Raw genomic sequence first — 21,050 nt, 5'->3', positions numbered from 1 at the left:
GCCAAGAGAATCTGTGTGAAGATGGCCGGTCGAGCAACATCCAATATTCTGACGGATGAGAGGGCACGTCTTCAGAGCGATTGCTTGTTTATCGCATGCGGTAGGGCTGTTACTTCGGTCAGATACGACGCAACAGTGCACTAGAGTTGACGCTGAACGCGATGGTGTGAGAAAGTTTGGGGGGGGCTACACGGGCGCTCTGTGAACCAGGTCGTGAGAGCAAATTGAGCATGACAGGGCACGGTGAAAAGAACCCAAGTTGTCGATATTCCACAAGAGTTCTAATGATCAAGCGAAGTATGACGGCAGTGATGATCACTGAAAAGAGGATTCACGGTGAGCGACGACCAACAGATATTATTGTATCGAATCAATGGGAAAATCCACGATCGTCCAGGACCGCCACCAGGGATTCTGATTTCTTTCGATGATCCTCGGGTCGAAATCTGAGTGCAACAACCGTGGTGATGAAAACCGAGCGTACTGGTACCGTCGATGGGCTTTCAGAGGAACGGGAAAGCGTCTTCTTCGCCACAGAACAAGAAAAGAAATAAATAAAATTCACAGCGTTGGTTCGAATCTTCAGCCGTCGATTTCTAGTGTGTCCTGGCGATTGACAACAACGATGAACCGTGGAGAACTCCTTTCTTCTTCTTCTTCAGATACTCTTCTTCGTGTCCTTTAGGAAACCAAAAAACGCGTAGAACAAAAATAACTGCTGCCAACACAAAACAAGATCTGCTAATTCACATAATGACTTCTTCTCTTTTTGACCTCTAGCCTCCACGTCCGCCCTTCTCTATTCTTTATAGAGGGGAAGTGGACGTACTGGAGGCTAAGTTGGGCCCCTCTTAAGGGAGAAAGCTTAGTGGGCTTTCCCTTTAAGAGAGATCTTTAGGGGGAGAAGAAAGCCCAACATGGATTTCCTCCCCCTAAAGATGACACTTAAACCTAATTAAAATAAAACACCAAGGAGGGAGGACGGTACTCACGCAGGAGGGGCCTCCCGATTATCCAAAGACAATGAAAGAACGAAAGAACATAAAGATACACGACGTAAAGCAATAAGACGATGTCGGTTCTCAAGCTTGGTAGTGAAATTGTAGATTCTTCATGTCCGCTCGGGCTTCATGACGTGGCTGGCGACGGATCGGATTGTGGTCGACTGGAAGGTCCTCCACGAATCAACATCGCATCTGGCATTCCTCAAACGCCCCAATATATTCCATCACGGAGAGTCGACCTTGCATAAGGTTGAGCCACGTGAGGAACAACGACATCGAGTATTGTTGCGGCACGTACTTACTTCTCAACTTCAGCTCCATTTTTGGCTCAGGATGTGATGGGCCGGCCTCGTCGCTTGGCAGCAACATGCTCGTTCTCTTAGATGATCTTGGCCTGTCGCCAAGTCTGGTCCCTGCATATTCGACGCAAAAGTCGTCGTCCATGCGGCAACATCGGCACTTCTTGGGTCCGCATACTCATCGCTCAGTGGCAACACACTCGTTCTCCCATAAGATCTTGGCCTGTTTGCCAAGTCTCGTCTCTGCATATTCGTTGCATAAGTACAACCAGGAGCAGGAGTTCATGCTCGACTCCCAGTCGATGAACTCCTTGGGTCTTCTTGACCCCTCAAAGAGGGCAACGTTGGTACGCACACTCTTCTGGATCTGAGCGCTGTGCTCCTCTCGTCGGTGTTCATCGTTGTTCAGGCATCATTTGGGCACCGGGTGATCCTCGTGATGCGGGTCGACATGTTCTTGAGGTGGGGCCGGGTCACGGTCGTGGTCATCCCAGTGTCATGGATGATCGTCGCGTGCGGTGCGGATGTCGGGCATCGCCCATGGCGGGTACTGGGGAACCTCATCAGGTTCCTTATACCGACGGGGGGTGGGGCCAGACGTAGCCATCACGGTGGGCTGGTAGATCAGCATCATGTCTATGATCGCGGGGCCGAAAGTGGTCGTCACGGCGGGCGGGTAGATCAGCGTCATACTCATAGCACGGGACGTATTCATCCTGGTGGGCCAGTCGATCGGCCTCGTATCCTCGACTATAACACCAGATGTGTTCGTCTCGGTGGGCCAGTGGGTCGGCCGCATAACTACAGTCATCGTGCCGGACATAGTCATCTTGGCGGGCCTATTGATCGGCCTCCTCTTTGCGATCATGGGGCCGAACGAGTTCATCACGGTGGACCTGTAGGTCGGCCGGATAACCATCACGACGTAGTCGTCTCGGTGGGCCAGTATGTCGGCCTCATACTTTTGATCATGGTGCCAGACGTGTTCGCCTTGGTGGGCCGGTAGTCCGGCGGTGTAGCCATGATCGTCGTGTCGGATGTAATCGTCGCGGCGGGTTGGTAGGTCATCCTCAAGTTTTTGGTCAAATGGCCAGACATAATTACCTCGGCGGATTGGTACGTCGGAATCGTCTTCATGGTCGAAGTCATCTTGTGGGTATCATCTATCCAGATCACGGACGTCTGGTGGGTTGCATGCAGGGTGTTTGGCGAGGCGCCGATCTCAAAGCTCCTAGCCTGGCTTCCGACCGTGCTCCCGTACTCCTCATTGTCATAAGGACTCCTTGGACGATCCGGGTGCTGCGCAACCCTGGGTGGGTCGTGGGCTCGCTTTGGAGCCACGAGCACTGGTACAACGTCGAGTAATGGAGGTTGTAGGCGTGGGAACAACTGCTTGACGCGCTTGACAAAGGCGGTCATGGTGCGGGGACGTCCATCGTTCCACGGACAGGTCCTCCCAGGTTTGGTGCCATCGGTGCGCTCTTCCTTGTACGCGTCCTGCTTCTTGGTGGCGTGCGGCGGCAGCCCAAGGTGAAGCCTCGTCAACGGGAGCTTTCCCATATGGACGATGACTCGTCGTCGCCCTATCCTCGTTGTCGCTAGGTGACGAGACACCTAGTGACCTCAGGGAACTACGTGGGGACCGTCGGTATCCGCGGCGAGCACATGTGTGCTCACGAGGACCGGATGGTTGGGGGTCACTCGCCTACGCGAGTGCGGTCGGTGTGGACTCCGTAAGTGGCTGTGATTGGCCGCCTATGGGCGTCGCAGGATGATGTTCTGATAGGACTGTACGACGGCCTCTCTCGTCGGGCAACGATTCGATGCATCGCGGGGAGGTCGAACCTTCAGGTTGCGCCCTCCTGCTCAATCGTGTCCTGATGGCCATGTACCTAGGGTACCTAAATGGTTTTCAAAAATTTGATAATATGCAGAAATGATGGCTAAACAGAGTCGTAGACGTGCTGTGAGCATCCACAGCCAGGCTCTGATACCAAGTTGATGTCGGACATCGTCTGGGATGTTGTCCGATCGACACCGAATATGATGGTTTGGTGTTGATAAGGGATGATGTTATCGGACTATGACAGTGTCATCGTCCAACGGGTAAATAGACCGTCAGGCTGATGTATCCGCTGAAGCCCATGGTATATGTCTTTTCTCTGGTATGTGTGTCCTCTCTATGTCGCTAGGACAAGGGCCCCTTCCCATGACGGTGAAGACGGCATACTTGACGCAGCGTGGATGCGACGAAAACAAAATGACGAGAATGGGAAAATGACAAAACACTAGAAAAAGAAACAATGAAAACAAGAGCGATAAGTGAGCAATCTCATCCGAGCTTTGACAACGGCGGCGGGTGATGCGGAGACGTCGTCGATGATCTTCGATAACGTGCGCCATCATTAATGCTTTGACACCGCTTCAAGAGGTTTCACACAGTTTGCAACATAGAGAGCAGACACATACCAGAGAAAAGACAGAGGTAAAGAGCGAGTAGAGAAATGATGAACAACCACATTTAAATCTATTATACATAGAACATACATATAGGCATTTAAGTGTGAAATAAGTCTCACGTAAAGAGAGACACTTGGATCTTAACTGGATCAAAGAAAGACTGATTCAAAGAGAGAAAACAAACGCTCAGGAATCCACGATTTCCCTTTATTTTGCCACATCCTTTAATCCAAAAAGAACTGGCTTAATCCCAGCAACATGAAATTAATCGTTTAATTAATGGCCATCAGCGAAAGAATCGAAGGCGACGTCCAGGCAGTCTCCTACGATTGATGTACTTAACAAATTTTTGAAAACATGTTCTAGATCATCAGTATTGTTTTGAATAGTAGATTCTCATTATCTGCATCGGAGAATTTGAGGGTCACCCTTCCCACAAGATCGGTGTGAATCTGATCAGAACAGTCAGGACAATCCTAATACAATTCAGGGGTACTCTGTTTTTAAATTCCCATTTATCTCATGGCCTCAAAAACATGAAAAAAAACTTAAGTTGATGGCATCCCTTGTGGATCATGATATCTATCCATTTAGATCAAACAAAAACTATTTTTCCAAACTCTGTTTAGCCAAGGTGGATACTTATTTTAAATGTCAAGATAGCCTTGTGGCGTGATTTATCTATCCATTTTATATAAAGTATTTTTTACAGAGATATAAATAAATTATGCATATCATACTATCTTTAAACCAAGTAAGTGATTGAATAAAGCTAAAAATAGGATTAGGACATTTCAGAAAAAAAGTTAATGTACATAATAAATGAAAAAAAGTTAAGTCTATGTTACTTAAAATGATGTGATTAGTTATGATCAAACTAAAGAGCAGTATCTTTACCACTTCCAACCAATACTTGTGTCCTTGCATCCTTGTGTCATTTTTTTGGGGTTCCTACTAATCAGAGAGACCAGAGGTATTCAGCTTTTGTTGACCTATAAACCGTTTTTTAGAATGTCAAAGGCCTTATTCTTGAAATGTTAAAGGATTTAGTTTTATATACTTTCATTCCACTCTTCTACTCGATCAAAGTTCTCCCCGAAAATAATTTTTTGCATTTCTGTCTTCAACAATAGGAATAAGAGACATACAGATATTTCGACCAAAGAATAGATAAAGATATAGACATGGAACAAAAGAGAAATAAAAGTATACATATTAAGATGAGAATAAATAAAAAGATAGAAGAGGATAGATAGAGAAATCAATAGAGAAAGTTTATCTAGAGATATCGATGACACAGAACGAATGGGAACAAGAGAGAAAGAGATGATGTACAAGTAGAGTAAACGAGAAAGATACAGAGAATAAAATTGAGTGAAAAGGAGGCAGAGACCGAGAGATGGATGACACGTAGATACACAGACTAGAATTTGAATTTCTCTGACAGACATTCCACGTTCCCCAAAACGGAGCCTATATAATATTTTACATTGTTATCCTAATTTAACCGGAGTTCCTTTCTGATTAGGGGGTTTTCAGAAGCGCGTTCCATGAATATAATTATACAGTGGGTAAGCCGGCCATTTCTCAGCTCGGATCTTTATGGATGAATTATGTTATCCTATTCTAACTTAAATTAGACACTATATAGTGGAGCTGATTCGTTATTGTTTATAATGAAATAAACAATTAATACTCCCTAACCTTAATATAAACCGTAATAAATATCACAATACCATTCCATCCATGTTTCTTTACTCTGGTTTATCTATCTAGGAATTGATTTCTATATGGCTACGTCTCTATCTATATGTCAAACAGCATTTCAGAAACTGTCTTTGAGAATCTGATGACCGAATCACTGTTAAACAGGGGCATAGAATTTCTGGATCTTTAAGTCCATCACAGCTGCTTCCCCGCAATCCATCGTTCAAACAAGGCCATGCATTCTCTGACTTTCAGCGAGGCAGCTACGTGGCCAGCTCCCTGAGAAAGAGAAAATAGTTGCACATAAAATGTAAGATCTCCAACAATTGTACCGTACAACTTTTCAGCTTCTCACCTTGACCGTCGCATACGTCAGATTATTTGCGTAAGTCCTTGTAAATCTGATTTTTTTATGCAATCAAACACCAAAAATGTTAGTGCAATAGAACATCACTAAAAATTTTAAAATGAAGAAAAATCTTGATTTCAAGGGCTGACCCTGCAACTTGGCCTTCAACCAGCCATGGCCGCCAAACATCGATGATGGGAAAGTTGAGGGATCTTATCCATGCTTGTGTGCCCCGAAAATTCACCATTGGATCGTGGTCACCGCTAAAGAAGTTAAATAGGTAATTAAATGGTGCTTGGGACATCGTTAACGGGCTAATTAAATGACGCTTAACCTGTACACGAGAGATCGAAAACCCCTGGATGTCACACTCAGATGATACGGAATTGCACTAGGAATATCATGTATGTATGAGTTCAGCAGATACCGCCGGCATCTGATTAAGTCACCGGTGCGATCCTGCTCAAAAGATTGCGGCAAAGGGTATTCAGATGTCTTTTCAGCTTTTCATTTCAACAGTTCGAAAACGAACCTTGGACACTCCCAGTGCTTCTTGAACAGCACTATTTTCTGCCCAGACTTCGATCGGCAAGAACATGTAATTCTATTAGCTTCAAGTGGACGAGATATGAGGAAGATAAATCAAAGAAACTGGAGATATGAATGTTTTACCTGGCACCCTTCGTGAAGAGAGTTAGGCAACGAGAGATGACTTTTTTCTTTGTCTATCAGACTTCTTCTTCCGGAAGATAAGCACCCAAGCGTTGCCCAATCCAAGTCACAACGGGGTTCCAGAATATCTTCTTTATTCAGTCCGGCTAAGATCTGCGTTTCAAATGGGATAGTAAGAGGGCAGAATCTCCAACTGGTCATGATAGGTGTTGGGAGAGAAATATGCTCTAACATTTTCAACTTCATCGACGCAGTTCCTGCATTTAGCGTTACGCGTCGTTACATAATTCCCGCCGCAGCATGGATGGAGTGAACATGACACAGAACAATAGAAGTTCATAAACACGGGAACCCTAATTTACCGTGAATTGCTCGTCCGAAATCAGCCCCATCCCATGAGAAAATACAACTCTCGATCCGATGTCAAAATAGTCATCGGACGTGGCAGGGTTACCGGCTAAATATCCCTGAAAAGTTGGATTGATTACCAACCCAACAAACCGCAATGAGAGATTAACATTCAGTTTTTACCCACCTTGATATTGACGTAGGGCACTTGTCCCGCTTCGTTTGCTGAGAAAGAAACTTTGTTATAACCTTAACTGGATCGCTATAATCTCAACTAAACCTTGCGGTAATTTCTACCTTTGATCACTTCATCGGCAACGATAGGCACCATCTTCCCTCCGTACGAGTCACCCGCAACGTAAAAGTGATTTGATATATACTCCGGATGATCCAACAGCCACTGCATTAGAACATAGTTTAGAGCCCAGAAAAAAAAATGGAGATGGTTTGATCACGTGGGGACACCTTCCTGATAAACGCGTTCAGATGGCTGGATACTCTGGTGTCTGACCATTCATTTTGCTCGTTCCCTGTGGAGTAGGAAAATCCAGTGCCTGCGGGCGAGTCGATGAATATGATGTTGCTAATCTGTTGAAAAAAAGGAATCGTTATTTCCCAAGTATTAGGTGTTGAGATTTCTCGGTAAACAGCATGTTTAATAACTTGTATTTCATTCTTCTTTTAAATTACAAGGTGAAAAGGTGTGCGGCAATTTCTTCCTATTTTCCCCTTCTATTCAACAGCCAACAAGACAGCAAGCACTGAGCATAGAGCTTTCTGATACCTTGGAAAACGAGAATTTCCTATAGGTCAACGTAAGAAGCTTGCCCGGCTCGTAACTTTCAATCTTTGAGAAAGCTCGTAACTTTATAGGACCTGCGGAGCAAGATCAATCTTTGAGAAAATAGGGAAAATAAGAAGTCAATTTGCTACTAAAAGAAACCGTCGCCTTATCCATTCTCTCCAGCCCACTGAGGCCAGTACAGCCGGGGCCGCCAATCATCCAGAAAATCATCGGATCGGCGGCAGGGCTTCTTTCGGACTTGAAGAAGTAGTAGAACAGATTTACTTCCTTCATTTCGTCCACCGCAATGTACCTATCATCAAATTAGACAGATTAATAGAATTCCAGAGAAGTTGAAACACAGATTAACAGAGTTGAACGGCTTACACCGTTTCGAGCTCAAAAGGAAGGGAACCGTTGAATCCCGGAAGCCGAGTCACAATTGTCTTTCCCATAGCAGAAGACAGCAAGCAGAGGAGCACCAAAACGAGCGCCAAAGACGAACTCATTGTCATCATGAGGAAGAACAGATGGAAGAGGGAAAGGGGGATCTACCGACAGAAGAATATAGAACGGCTGATTTGAACAACGTACTGTATCAATTAATAGGAATTCTTATTTCCCACGTTGCATTTGCGTGCAGACCCGAAACATCCATTCCACACCCTTATAGTCAGTGACTATTAAAAATCTTTACAACAATTATTAAAAGAGATGGCGACAGAGCATCGGATGTCGTCCAAATTGTGATCCCGTTAATCTTTTGTCGGTGATGATCTGTATGACTGGCGCACCCTTTGCCTACTAAATAAAAATGAAATAGTGTATCCATTTCACAGAAAAGTTGTCCCTTATTCGCATTCGCGGTAAGATCGAGAGAGGATCGGTTTGGTGTACCGGTGACTGGACTGTAGGGTCGGAACACGCTGGACTCCTGAAACGAGGTCTTTATCGTTCTGCCTCACTCTCATCTACTCTCCGTCTCCCTCTCCCTCTCCTTCTCTCTCTCTCTATTCTCTCTATGACTTTCTCTCTGTCTTTTTCTCTATGACTTTCTCTCTCTCTCTCTATGTCTCTCTAACTCTCTCTCCCTATTCTCTCTATGGCTGTCTCTCTCTCTGTAAGAAGTTATAATTTTATGGGCGTCCTTTCCCTCTCCTTCTCTCTCTCTCTATTCTCTCTATGACTTTCTCTGTCTTTTTCTCTATGACTTTCTCTCTCTCTCTCTATGTCTCTCTAACTCTCTCTCCCTATTCTCTCTATGGCTCTCTCTCTCTCTGTAAGAAGTTTTAATTTTATGGGCGTCCTTTCCCTCACGTGGACCTGCGCGTCGACCCAAAACATGGATCGCGTTCCCTTACACTCATGACGACCCAAGATCTTTGCTAGCGTTACTGAAAGTGACGGAGAGACACAATAAGATATTTCAAGCGGCGTAAGAGTTGGCCACGCTGTACTTTCACAAGAAATATGTGCTTTGACCGTGTTCCCGCGATTCCAACTCACCGAGGATTGGATTGGCCTACAGCTGACTCGACTGTGGAGACGGGCCTGGATAGACTCGAGAGATACAAGTTCTCTCTCTCTCTCTCTCTCTCTCTCTCTCTCTCTCTCTCTCTCTCTCTCTCTCTCTCTCTCTCTCTCTCTCTCGCTCTCTCTCTCCCGCTCTCTCGGTCTCTCTCTCTCTCTCTCTCTCTCTCTCTCTCTCTCTCTCTCTCTCTCTCTCTCTCTCTCTCTCTCTCTCTCTCTCTCTCTCTCTCTCTCTCTCTCTCTCTCTCTCTCTCTCTCTCTCTCTCTCTCTCTCTCTCTCGCCCTCTCTCTCTCTCTCTCTCTCTCTCTCTCTCTCTCTCTCTTGCTCTCTCTCTCTCTCTCTCTCTCTCTCTCTCTCTCTCTCTCTCTCTCTCTCTCTCTCTCGCCCTCTCTCTCTCTCTCTCTCCCTCTCTCTCTCTCTCTCTTTCTCCTCCCTCAGCCCCCTTCTTTGACGTTTCGTCTCTCTCTCACCTTCTTTCTCTCTCTGCTCCCTCAGCCCCCTTCTTTGACTTTTCGTCTCTCTTTTTCACCTTCTTTTCTCTTTATTTCTATCCGTTCTATCACCCTCTTAACTGGCCACTATTGTTGACTATAACACCATTCTCTTCCCTCTCTAATTTTCATCTTCTATCTCCTTTCTACAACTTCCCAGTTGACTTTTCTCCAACCTCTCTCCCTCAACTTTCCCCACAACTTCCTCCATGTAAACCACCTTTCCCCACAAGCATTCTCTCTACCACTTTTTCTTAAACCACCATTTCGAATTTGACAGTTTATTTTCGTTGTAACTGCATGTTTATTTTCCTTTCAAAAGGCCAAGAGCCTGCTTGTATGAACACTTTTGCTTAAGAATTAATGTGAAGTTTTTTTGTGGGAAAGAGTGATTTCTTGGTGATTTCTTCTGGCGATAACGGCGAAAGACAACAGATTGACAACGGAACGAGCATGTGGCTTCTTTTCTTCAACACCATCAACTCTTCTTGGGTTTCTCCTTTCTCTTTCTCCACACTTTAACATCTCCTATCATCTTATTTCCACCATCCCTATCATTAGACACTTTCATTCAAATTAACCAGCCATCTTCGATACGAGGGAGTACATGGGCTGATAACACACTTATTATCTTTTCTCAGAAATTTTCCTAGTTCAACTTGTCATTCTTCTTCTTTCACATCTCCAATTCCCACACCTTGTCCCATCCCATTCATCCAACTTCACACTTCGCTTACACTCCTTTCACTTTACCCATCAACACTCTCTTGTGCCAATCCAATCACACACTTCCATTTATCCGTCTTCCGAGTCCTTCCCTTATCTTCATTCGCATTGCTTTTTGAACTGCAGATCAACGTCAATCAGGATCATTCAACATCAAGATATCCATTTCAAATACCATATTTCCATTAGTTTAACATTAAAGTATTACCAAAGTGCCTAGGAGAACCGCTACTCCATTAAAGTAGTCCCTTTATATGGAATTAAACCCAATTCGGATCACCCTCAAGGAACACATAATTAATAATATATTTGTATTAGTTTACTAAATTCACAAATCTATTTTCGTGTCCTGTATCTCTCTCTCTCTCTCTCTCTCTCTCTCTCTCTTTCTTTCTCTCTGTCTTTCTCTCTATGACTCTCTCTCTCTATCTTACTCTTTTGTCTTTCTCACTACCACTATCTCTCTCTTTCTCTCTGTGCCTCTGTTTCTAACACACACACTATCTCTCTCTCTTTCTCTTTGTGTCTCTGTTTCTAACTCTCTCTCTCTCCCTCTCTATGTCTCTCTTTCTAACTCTCTATTTCTCTCTCTATGCCTCTCTTTCTAACTCTCTATCTCTCTCTTTCTCCTTATGTCTCTCTTTCTAGCTCTCTTTCTCTCTCTTTCTCTCTATGTCTCTCTTTCTAACTCTCTATCTCTCTGTATTTCTCTCTATGACACTCATTCTAACTCTCTATCTCTCTCTCTCACTTTCTCTCTACGTCTCTCTTTCTCCCTTTGACTTTCTCTCTATGCCTCTCTTTCTAACTGTCTGCCTCTCTCTCTTTCGCTCTGTAAGTCTCTCTCCTTCTGGTCGCTTCTTCCTCAATGCCACTTCCACCACTCAATTCCATCTCCATTTCCGCAGAAATCGAGCCAGAGAACATCTCAATGAAAGCGATCAATCTCAAACAAAAAATTCAACAGAAACCTAAATTCAAACGATATAGATATAGTCTAAACTCCAGACAGATCAAGCAGAGAAACCGTAGCGATAGAACTCGAAAGTGAATAAAACTCAGAGGCTGACCTCCTGTTGCGAATTTTTTCCTCTATTTCACAAAAAAACGACGATTCCCTCTCTGGTGATTTGGTTCTCCTCCGGTGGCTTGTTGGGACAGCGAGGAATGGTGGGAAGAGGCGCACTGGTCTAAGCCTTTGACCGACGATGATGCGCAACCGTTCTCAACCGTCTCTCTGATTCTCTTCTCTCTCACACCCTCTCTCTTCTCTCTCACTATCTTTTCAGCCAATCAGAGGCCAGAAGCGCACATGTATTTGCTTTATAGTAAGAGAGATATATCTTTCTCTCTATGATTTTCTTTCTCTTTCTCTCTATGTCTCTCTTTCTAACTCTCTATCTCTCTATCTCTTTCTCTCTATGTCACTCTTTCTAGCTCTCTATCTCTCTCTCTCACTTTCTCTCTATGTCTCTCTTCCTCCCTGTGACTTTATCTCTATGCCTCTTTTTCTAACTCGCTGCCTCTCTCTCGTTCACTCCGTAAGTCCCTCTCTTTTTCTTTGTATGTCTCTCTCTCCCTATAACTTTCTTTCTGTCTTTCTTTCTAACTCCCTCTATCTCTTTCTCTCTCTGGCTGTAAATTTATATCTTTCTCTCTCTGTCTTTCTCTCTCTCTCTTCGTCTCTCTCTTTGTATCTCTCTGTATTTCTCTCGATGACTTTGTCTCTCTCTCTTTCTTTCTATGTTCCTCTCTCTAACTCTCTCTCTCTCCCTATGACTTTTTCTCTATCTTTCTTTCTAACTCTCTTCCTCTCTCTTTGTCTCTCTTTCTAACTCTGTATCTCTCTCTTTTTCTCTCTAACTCTCTGTCCGTCTCTTTTTGAATCTCTCTCTATCTTTGTCATACATCAGCACGAATTTTCAAACACATGTGTTAAATACAGGGCAAAGTTTAAGGAAGCATCAGGGTTCAGCACAACTGTTCCTTGATATTCCACACTAGGTCTCATCCAGTTTTTGAAGGAATCCATTGTTAGTCTCAATGACTTTAAATAATGGTTAAGAATAATCATTCAAATTTTAGCAAATGTAAAGAGAAACTTTTTTATGACTAGGGAGTGTCAATGATGCAGAATGGCTCTCGAACGTGGCCCGCAAAGGGTGAGAGAGGTTTAAAAGGAAGCGAAATAGAGGGAGAGTCAGAGGGAGAGAAGTAGCGCAACTGTGAGAGGAAGAAGGAAGGCGTTAATGAGAGAGTGAGAAATAGCGAGAGAGAGAGAGAGAGAGAGAGAGAGAGAGCTGGTTATAACGAACGTGGATGAGGGAGATAACGGGAGAAAGAGAATGGGAATGAGAGAAAATAGAATTATGAGAAAATAGAAAACAAGAGAGCATTAATGATAGAATGTGTGAAGGGAGCATATTTTATATTAAAGAGAAGGCAACCAAGATTCTCGCAAACGAATCGAGAATTTCAGAATTATTATAACTTAGCGATGAGGATGCCCCAACCTCGTTTGAGGACGCGAGAGCTGTCTATCAGTGTCATATTAAACAGGTACAACTTGAGTAGCTCCCCTGTCAATATCCCTAATCGGTGCACACGAATTGAGCTATCCACTAAACTAATACCGTAACCAATTGAAATACCCCGTGGCAATGGAAAAAGCGAGCATATTATGAATTATTAAAGTGCCATGAGTAGAGGAGAGAAGATGGACCTGGGGGGAGCAGCAGCGACGGAGGACGTCCGGTGTGTAGTCACAAATTGCAGCGTGCGATAACATGGACGAGGGCAAACCGATGCAAACTCGCTGCAGCTATTTGCGTAGCTAGGCTTCGTATCGAGTCCTGGCGTCGGTGATGAATATCTGTCCGGCGAGTAAGAAGATGCCGCGGATGAGGGTGATGGGGATTTTTGAGCAAGTGGGCAACAACGGCGAGGAAAGGGCGAGAGGAGCCCAAGGTGGACGATGCCGGAGCCACAAAGAGCAAGAGAGAGGCAGAAGAAGATCCCGGGGTCGGATTTCTCTAGTAGAGGGCGGAGAAGAGTAAATTAGAGGAGGAAGAGGGAGGACGATGACGGAGGAGAAGGAATGGAGAAGATGGGGCTGAAGATCTTCTCTGGTGGTACACCCAATTGAGGAAGGAGAAGAAGGATAAGATAAAATGGTGGAGTGCTGGTGACGAGATGCCAATGGGGGGAAAGGGGGACAAAGGATAGAGTAGTGGTGACGATAATGCGACAGTGGTGGCGTGGTAACAGAAGGGCGGAGCGGCGAGACTTAGAGTAGTGGTTCGGGCAGCACAGCGGCTTCAAGTCGAAGGCAAGAGATCAGTACCCTCCGTTCACAACAGGTGATATCAGGCGTTCAGATTCCCTTTCCGCGGCAGCAGCCAAAGGCAGCGACGACTTTGATCGGAGGTTCCCAATAGATCCTAGACACGAGAACACCAAAAATGAACTTAAAACTTCATTCTACTAAAAAAAATAAGGTTCCACGAGTTCAAACAAGAAAAAAAACAGCGAGCGGTCGATGGAAGGAAGAAGACGACAATCTGCAACGTAATAAATTGTGGGTCTTTCGCACTGTTTGTCGCAGGCGAGCGCCACGACCAGTCTGCACCAATGGAGAGACCGTGTCCCGCTGGACTGGCGGCGCGTGGCTGCTGTGGTCCGCACCAGGGAGCCATGAGATAAGGATCCTTCACCTTTGATACCAATTTCATGTAGGATGGCTCACGAAAGTGGCCTGGAGATATAGAGGTTTGAAAGGGAGAGAGAGAGAGAGGGAGAGAAGTAGCGCTATTGTGAGAGGAAGAAAGAAGGCGTTAATGAGAGAGGGAAAAATAATGAGAGAGAGAGAGAGAGCTGGTTATAATGAGCGTGGATGAGGGAGATATGGGGAGAAAGAGAACGGGAACGAGAGAAAATATAGTGGTGAGAAAATAGATAAGGAGATAGGGTGAATGATAGAGTGGGTAAATGAGAAAAGGATTAGGCTACGGAAGGAGAGGGAGCAGGCGGCAGAGAGAGAGAGGATGAGCGATAGGGAGATAACGTCAGAGAGGGAGCATGACACACAGAGAGAGAGGGATCCGAAGAGAACTAGAAAGAGAGTTGATTGAGAGATACGATTAAGAGAGAGCGCCCGATGGAGATAGGGAAAGAGACAGCATGATTGAGAAAGGAGAGAGGATGATTAGGAGAGCGCGGTAGAGATAGAGAAATAGAGATGAGAGAGAGCGACAAGAGAGTAGTGTAGGGAGGAAGAGAGACAACGGTAAAGAGAGAGAGAGAGAGAGAGAGAGAGAGAGCGTGATTCAAGAAGGGGATAGAGAGATAGAGAATGCCAAACAGAGTGTGATAGAGAGAAGGGTAGCACGAGGGAGGGAGAGAAAGAGAGCGAGTTGAGAGAATGAACAGTAAAAAGAGACGATTGAGGGACAAGGGGAAGAGAAAAGGCAAATGAGAGGAATATCTAGAAAGAGATGATAGAAGTTTCGGAGGGAGTAGTAGCAAAAGAGAGAGATCGAGAAGACGAGGAGATTGGGATGATAGACGGAAATCCCATGAAACCAAATTGGATCGAAGTGTTTGGGTATTTATAGGGGAGTTTAGGTGGCAATGCATTTAATAACCGCATTAGCCACAGCTACCGTCGCCATGCTGTCGGGAATGATGGCTGGCGCATAGGGTCGTGTCAGAGTGCTGCGACCGACGTCTGGCGCCTTGGGACAATGCAAGCGCCGTCATAGAAGGATGCGTCTGAGCTTGACACAGGTGTGGCTCGAGGCTTGCGGCGGCGTCCGTACAGGCTGCTGGGAGCGTTGCTGTCGCATTCTCTATGGAGCAATAGGTTGGACATACACCTGTTCTCGAGGTGTCATCATTGTCTCTGACAGCCCCCCGCAAAACCAAGGTGGAGGCCACATTGAGTTTTGAGCGAAGCCATGGATAGCGTTGTTTACTGAGAGGTTTTGTAAGAATATCTGCAAGCTGATCATTCGTGGAGATAGAGGCAACTCGAAGATGACCTGTTGAAACTCGTTCACGAACAAAATGAAATGCGATTTTGATGTGTTTGGTGCGGGAGTGAAAAATCGGATTTTTAGTGAGATAAGTGGGACCAAGATTATCACACCATAGAGTAGGGGGCCTACCTGGGTGAAGGCCGATTTCGTTGAGATGAGATTCAAGCCAGATAAGTTCTGAGGTGGCATGAGCGATGGACTTGTACTCAGCTTCAGTTTTGGAGAGAGAGACGGTGGATTGCTTTTTCGAAGACCAGCTAATAAGATTATCGCCAAGGAAGATGAGATATCCTTGGGTAGATCGGCGATCAGATGGGTCACCAGCCCAGTCTGAATCGTCGTAAACATTGACTTGTAAGGTGGAACTTTGATAGTATTCTAATGAAAAATTGGCAGTCCCTTTCAAGTATCTTAACAGATGTTTAACTGCAACCCAATGTTCAGCATGAGGGTCACGCATATGTTGAATGCCCTGTTTACAGCATAGGCTATGTCTGGCCGAGTGACAGTCAAATACTGAACACTCCCAACAATCTTACGATAGAATGTGGGATCGGGCCGATCTAGACTTTTAAAAGTCGTATTTAAAGAAGTAATGCATGGTGTACTTGTGGGTTTACAATTACCCATATTGGCTATTTGCAGTAGTTGATCCAAGTATTTGGATTGAGAGAGAGTAATACCTCTTGGGGTCTTTACAAGTTCAATGCCGAGAAAGTACTTAGCTGTTCCCAAGTTGCAAGCCAAAAAGGCCCCTTCAAGAGAGGAGATTGTGTCTGCATCCATGGTGGGGTTAGAGCCAATAATAAGAATGTCATCAACATAGAACAAGAGAAAAAGTTTAGAGGTTGGGCTATTTTTCAAAAAGAGAGAGGTATCTGTTTTTGAGCTGTGGAAGCCGTGGAGAGTAAGGAAATCAGATAATCGTTTGTACCACATTCGTGGGGCCTGTTTTAATCCATACAGTGACTTTTTGAGTAGACATGCATGATTGGGGTAGGATGCGTTAATGAAGCCAGGTGGTTGTTTCATGTAAATTGTTTCGTAAAGATTGCATTAGTTATATCAAGTTGTTTAATACCCCAGTTATTACTCAGAGCCATTGAAAGTAACAGCCGCACAATGGTCATTTTGACTACAGGACTGAAGGTGTCCTGGTAGTCAATTCCAGCTGCTTGACTGAATCCCTATGCAACAAGGCGTGCCTTGCGCCGATCTAAGGATCCATTTGCATTAAGTTTATTTTTGAAGATCCATTTTGACCCGACCACATTTGCCGCCGGTGGAGGACGCACAAGTACCTAAGTGCAGTTTTGATGGAGGGCACCCATTTCTGCCTCCATTTAAGCTCTCCAGACTGGAGAGTTAAGTGCTTGGATGATACTTGTGGGTTCAGTCAAAATGGATGAGGAGGTAGAAGGGCGTACCTCAGTTTGGAGTGCGATAGAGGAGCGAAGGTATTTAGCGCGTTCGAGTGAGGAATGAGGAAGATTAAGCAGGTTACAGATCTGACGCGTTCGGAGAGGTGGAGTTGTTGATGCAGTGTCCTATACATTCAATGGAAGAGAATAGGGAGTACCAGAGGGTTCAGGGTCCGTGAGAATTGGTTGTCCTGCACGAGTGTTGAGAGAGACGTGCTGAGGTGTACTATGCTCTTCTGGGGGAGCAGTTGTCGTGGAGACAATGTGAAAAGTAGTGTGTTCTGAAGGGGATGATCCGAATAATCCATCAGAGGGTTGTACTTGCATAAACGATGATGAAAATGGAAAAACAGACTCATTAAAGATGACATCATGAGAAATGTAGAGACGAGAGCTGGATAAAGAGAGGCAGCGATATCCTTTATGAAATGCAGACTAACCAAGAAAAATGCATTGTTCTGATCGAGGAGAAAATTTGTTTCTACCATTAGGTTGTAAATGTGGAAAACACAAACATCCGAAGACTTTCAAAAAAGAATAGTCAGGTAATTTTGAGTGCGGCAGTTCAAAAGGTGATTTATTTTTCAGAACAGGTGAAATCATACGATTGATGAGGTAAGCAGCTGTTACCGTGGCCTCCTCCCAGAATTTCATTGGGAGGGAGGCTTTGTGCAACATGCTGAGAGCTGTCTCGACAATGTGCCGATGTTTACGCTTCGCAATTCCATTTTGCTCCGGAGTGTGTGGACATGAAACCTGGTGTTTGATGCCACAAGTTAGAAAGTGTTTTGATAGAGCCTGATACTCACCCCCCCAAGCTGATTGGAAGATCTGAATCTTGGTCGAGAACTGGTTTTCAACCATTTGCTGAAACTGGAGAAAAGTTTAGTAGACATTGCTTTTAGCCTTGAGTGGGTGCAACTATGTATACCTGCTAAATTCAATAAATAAAGGAGATATAATAGGAAAAACCTAAGTAAGATTTTAACGGAGCCGGTCCCCATAGATCTGAGTGCACAACTTTGGAGTGGACGTAAGGCAGACGACGTGGTTGAGGAAAACAAGAGCTTGTGGGATTTTGCAAGACAGCAAGCAGAGCAGATAAAAGATTTAATTGTTTGAGACAAAGGGAGACCAAAACGCGAGATGGTTTGTTTCAAAATGTTAAACGCAGGATGTCCGAGTCGGAGATGCCAAACATCCGCTGGTTGGTTCTCACACAAAAAAGTTACGGCATGTTGAGGAGTGATGCACTAAAGCCCATCACGAATCGTTCTAGTGAGAAGCAGCTCCCCCATCATGCGATCCTTGATATAACATGCAGTGGGGTGAAACTCAACAAATACATGATTGTTAGTGGTTAACTTGTGAATGGATAAGAGATTCTTGGAAATTTGAGGCACATGAAGACAATTCTTAAGTAAGAGAGGACGATAAATATGGGAAGATGGGATAGAAGATGCACCGAGTGATTTAATGGACAGACCTATGCCGTCGCCAACATACAGTTGCTCCGATCCACCATAAGGAACGGTGCCATGGAGATGCTGAGCATCAGTAGTGACGTGGTGAGTTGCATCACTGTCGAGGTACCAAACTGGTTGGTAAGGATGTGTGTGTTGCAGAGGAGCAACAGATCCAGCATGTGAAGCAGTGTATGCCTGCGGAGTTCTTGCAAAAGACTAAGACGGGGGTCGCATCATCATGGGCATTGGAGAGGGAATGCGGATAGATTGGCATTCTGGTGCTCGATGGCCTTGTTTGAGACATAACTGGCATCTTGGGATGAAGTGCCCATTACGGCCACCACGACCACGATTGTCATTGTTCCGTGTCACATAACGTTGATTTCGGTCACGGTTGGTTGCCTGGTATTGGTTGGTGAAGAAGCCTTGGTTGTTGTTGGAGAGATTCGATTGGGTTTGATTCACCATGGGAGCAATTGGAGCTGCATGTGCTTCATCATCGCTTCCAAAGTTGTCCAGAGAGACCTCAGCTCGCAGGGAGGCAAGTAAATCATCGAAAGAGAGATTTTCATTTCGCGTGGTAACTCCAGTACAAAACGAACAAAATTTAGAACCAAGGCCTCGAAGAAAAAAAAATTTGATGGTTCGATTGGCAACAAATTTGCCAGCATTGACCAGCTCTGCTAAAAGTTGTCGAAACTCAGAGATATACTCATCGAGGGATTTAGTCCCTTTCTTTATGGAGTGAAATCGCGAGGTTAGCTCCATAATCCGAGACTCCGAAGCATAAGAGAGCTCGGTGGCGAGCTTCTCCCATGCATCTCGGGCTGTAAGACAGCCAGAGACGACGGGGAGAAGTTCAGGTCTCATTGACGAAATAATGGTTGATAGTACCTGTTGGTTGTTGCGTTTCCATGGTGTATTCTCATCATCCGTGTCTGCTTCTTCAGACGGTGGAGGATGCGTTAGATGCTTCCCCAAGCCTTGTGCCTTTACAATGGGCACGATTTGGATTTTCCAAATCAAGTAGCTAAGCTTTGTGAGCTTGACGGACATTGATAGCGTCGTTGTGACTGTGGCTACACGCGCTTGCGAAGGAGTGCCGCCAGCGGGAGCATTGATGGGAGATGGAGGCATAGGGATAGCCAAAGGAACGGGAAGGCCGTCTGTAGAGGCACTGGTAGCTTCATGCAGCTTTGATACCATGATAGAAGTTTCAGAGGGAGTAGTAGCAAAAGAGAGAGATCGAGAAGACGAGGAGATTGGGATGATAGACGGAAATCCCATGAAACCAAATTGGATCGAAGTGTTTGGGTATTTATAGGGGAGTTTAGGTGGCAATGCATTTAATAACCGCATTAGCCACAGCTACCGTCGCCATGCTGTCGGGAATGATGGCTGGCGCATAGGGTCGTGTCAGAGTGCTGCGACCGACGTCTGGCGCCTTGGGACAATGCAAGCGCCGTCATAGAAGGACGCGTCTGAGCTTGACACAGGTGTGGCTCGAGGCTTGCGGCGGCGTCCGTACAGGCTGCTGGGAGCGTTGCTGTCGCATTCTCTATGGAGCAATAGGTTGGACATACACCTGTTCTCGAGGTGTCATCATTGTCTCTGATAAGAGAGATGATTGAGAGCGATAAAGGGGAAAGGGAGAGCCATTGAGAAATAACTAGAAAGAGAGACGATCGAGAGATAAGGGGAAGAAAGAGGGCAAATGAGAGAGGGGGACAAAGATGGATAGAATGCATCCAATAGATCGAGACAGAGAGATCACGATAGCAAGAGTTAGAATACGCGAGAGAAAAGAAACGGAGAACGTGATAGGGAAAGAGCGAACAAAAGAGAGAAGATGGAGAGAGAGAGAATGTGGTAGAAAGAGAAAGGGAAAGATAGAATTCTTGAATGGTCCCTGGCTGGTTGACTCATGGGAGATTGTAGTAGGAGGGTGTCCCCTGAGCGGCGTCAGCACTTCCACCGGTGGTAGCAGCGGCTGAGGAGAAACTGATGTGCAATATTTCTTGAAGTAAACATTTTGTCAAATCAACTGCAGACTAAAACGACAAAATTTTTGGGATCTTATAGATCCATTGAGGGGAAGAAGAAAGTGGGAAATGCGAGGAAAGAGGGTGGCGGCAATCCACGAACATGGGGTTGTTAGCCATGCGATTTACACCAGTCAAGTCTTAGAAGTGGTTCAGATGTTGCAGGACAGATGACGTACATTAACATATGAGATCTTCCATCACATCTTCAGTCTTGTCACATGATGTCCCTGGATTTTTACAGAACTTATAACAATTTCATCACACGTGGTAGTGTGGGACACCCTGTCCTCCCATCACTAGATACTATCCTAGAGACACCAGATGAAAGGACATGAACAGTCTTTTATGAAGGTTTTTGTAGAGAATTGCTGTCGCGTGAAAGATAGGAGAATGATAAGAGAAGGAAGAGGTAGAGAAAATGGAATTGGTGCAGTGGTACTATACTTTTCCCCCAAAAGAACCAACACTTTTATAGTGTATAGTTATAATATTCTTCGATATGACCATTAAGTTATTGAACTTCATATAGCCATTATATTGGATATATTAAGATTTCATCTTAGTCATTTGATTCCCTTAACACATATAGGAGTGTATGATTAGTGTTTATTCACTATTGTAATGAGATCGTGATACAGACATCTCTAGTCCTTAAGCATGTGTTCTAAATATTCATATTCAAAAGACACGCGAGAAGGACATTGAAGTATC

The 21,050-nt window shown here is 44.9% G+C and overlaps 1 protein-coding gene and 1 pseudogene across 2 annotated transcripts; both read right to left on the bottom strand.

The window, feature by feature from the left end:
* Positions 1-5,063: 5,063 nt before the first annotated feature.
* On the bottom strand, positions 5,064-8,350 carry LOC144711384 (serine carboxypeptidase-like 11; annotated as a pseudogene). The gene is made up of 12 exons (XR_013583537.1): positions 8,011-8,350; positions 7,624-7,936; positions 7,305-7,427; positions 7,137-7,239; positions 7,027-7,064; positions 6,854-6,958; positions 6,492-6,644; positions 6,352-6,423; positions 6,154-6,278; positions 5,969-6,082; positions 5,826-5,871; positions 5,064-5,749 (listed from the first exon to the last, which is right to left on the bottom strand). The product of XR_013583537.1 is annotated as a serine carboxypeptidase-like 11 (transcript).
* A 10,160-nt stretch (positions 8,351-18,510) lies between these two features.
* Positions 18,511-19,500, bottom strand: LOC144711383 (uncharacterized). The gene has a single exon (XM_078585372.1). The coding sequence runs from the start codon at positions 19,498-19,500 to the stop codon at positions 18,511-18,513; it is 990 nt and encodes a 329-aa protein (XP_078441498.1).
* Positions 19,501-21,050: the final 1,550 nt, after the last annotated feature.

This window comes from Wolffia australiana, chromosome 13 (assembly GCF_029677425.1).
Source record: "Wolffia australiana isolate 7733 chromosome 13, ASM2967742v1".
In the NCBI taxonomy this organism is placed as follows: domain Eukaryota; kingdom Viridiplantae; phylum Streptophyta; class Magnoliopsida; order Alismatales; family Araceae; genus Wolffia; species Wolffia australiana.
This window is presented reverse-complemented; position numbering and strand designations above follow the sequence as displayed.

Excerpts from the sequence above, each read along its gene's own strand:
- LOC144711383 (XM_078585372.1), bottom strand. The coding sequence starts at position 19,500 with ATGGTATCAAAGCTGCATGAAGCTACCAGTGCCTCTACAGACGGCCTT.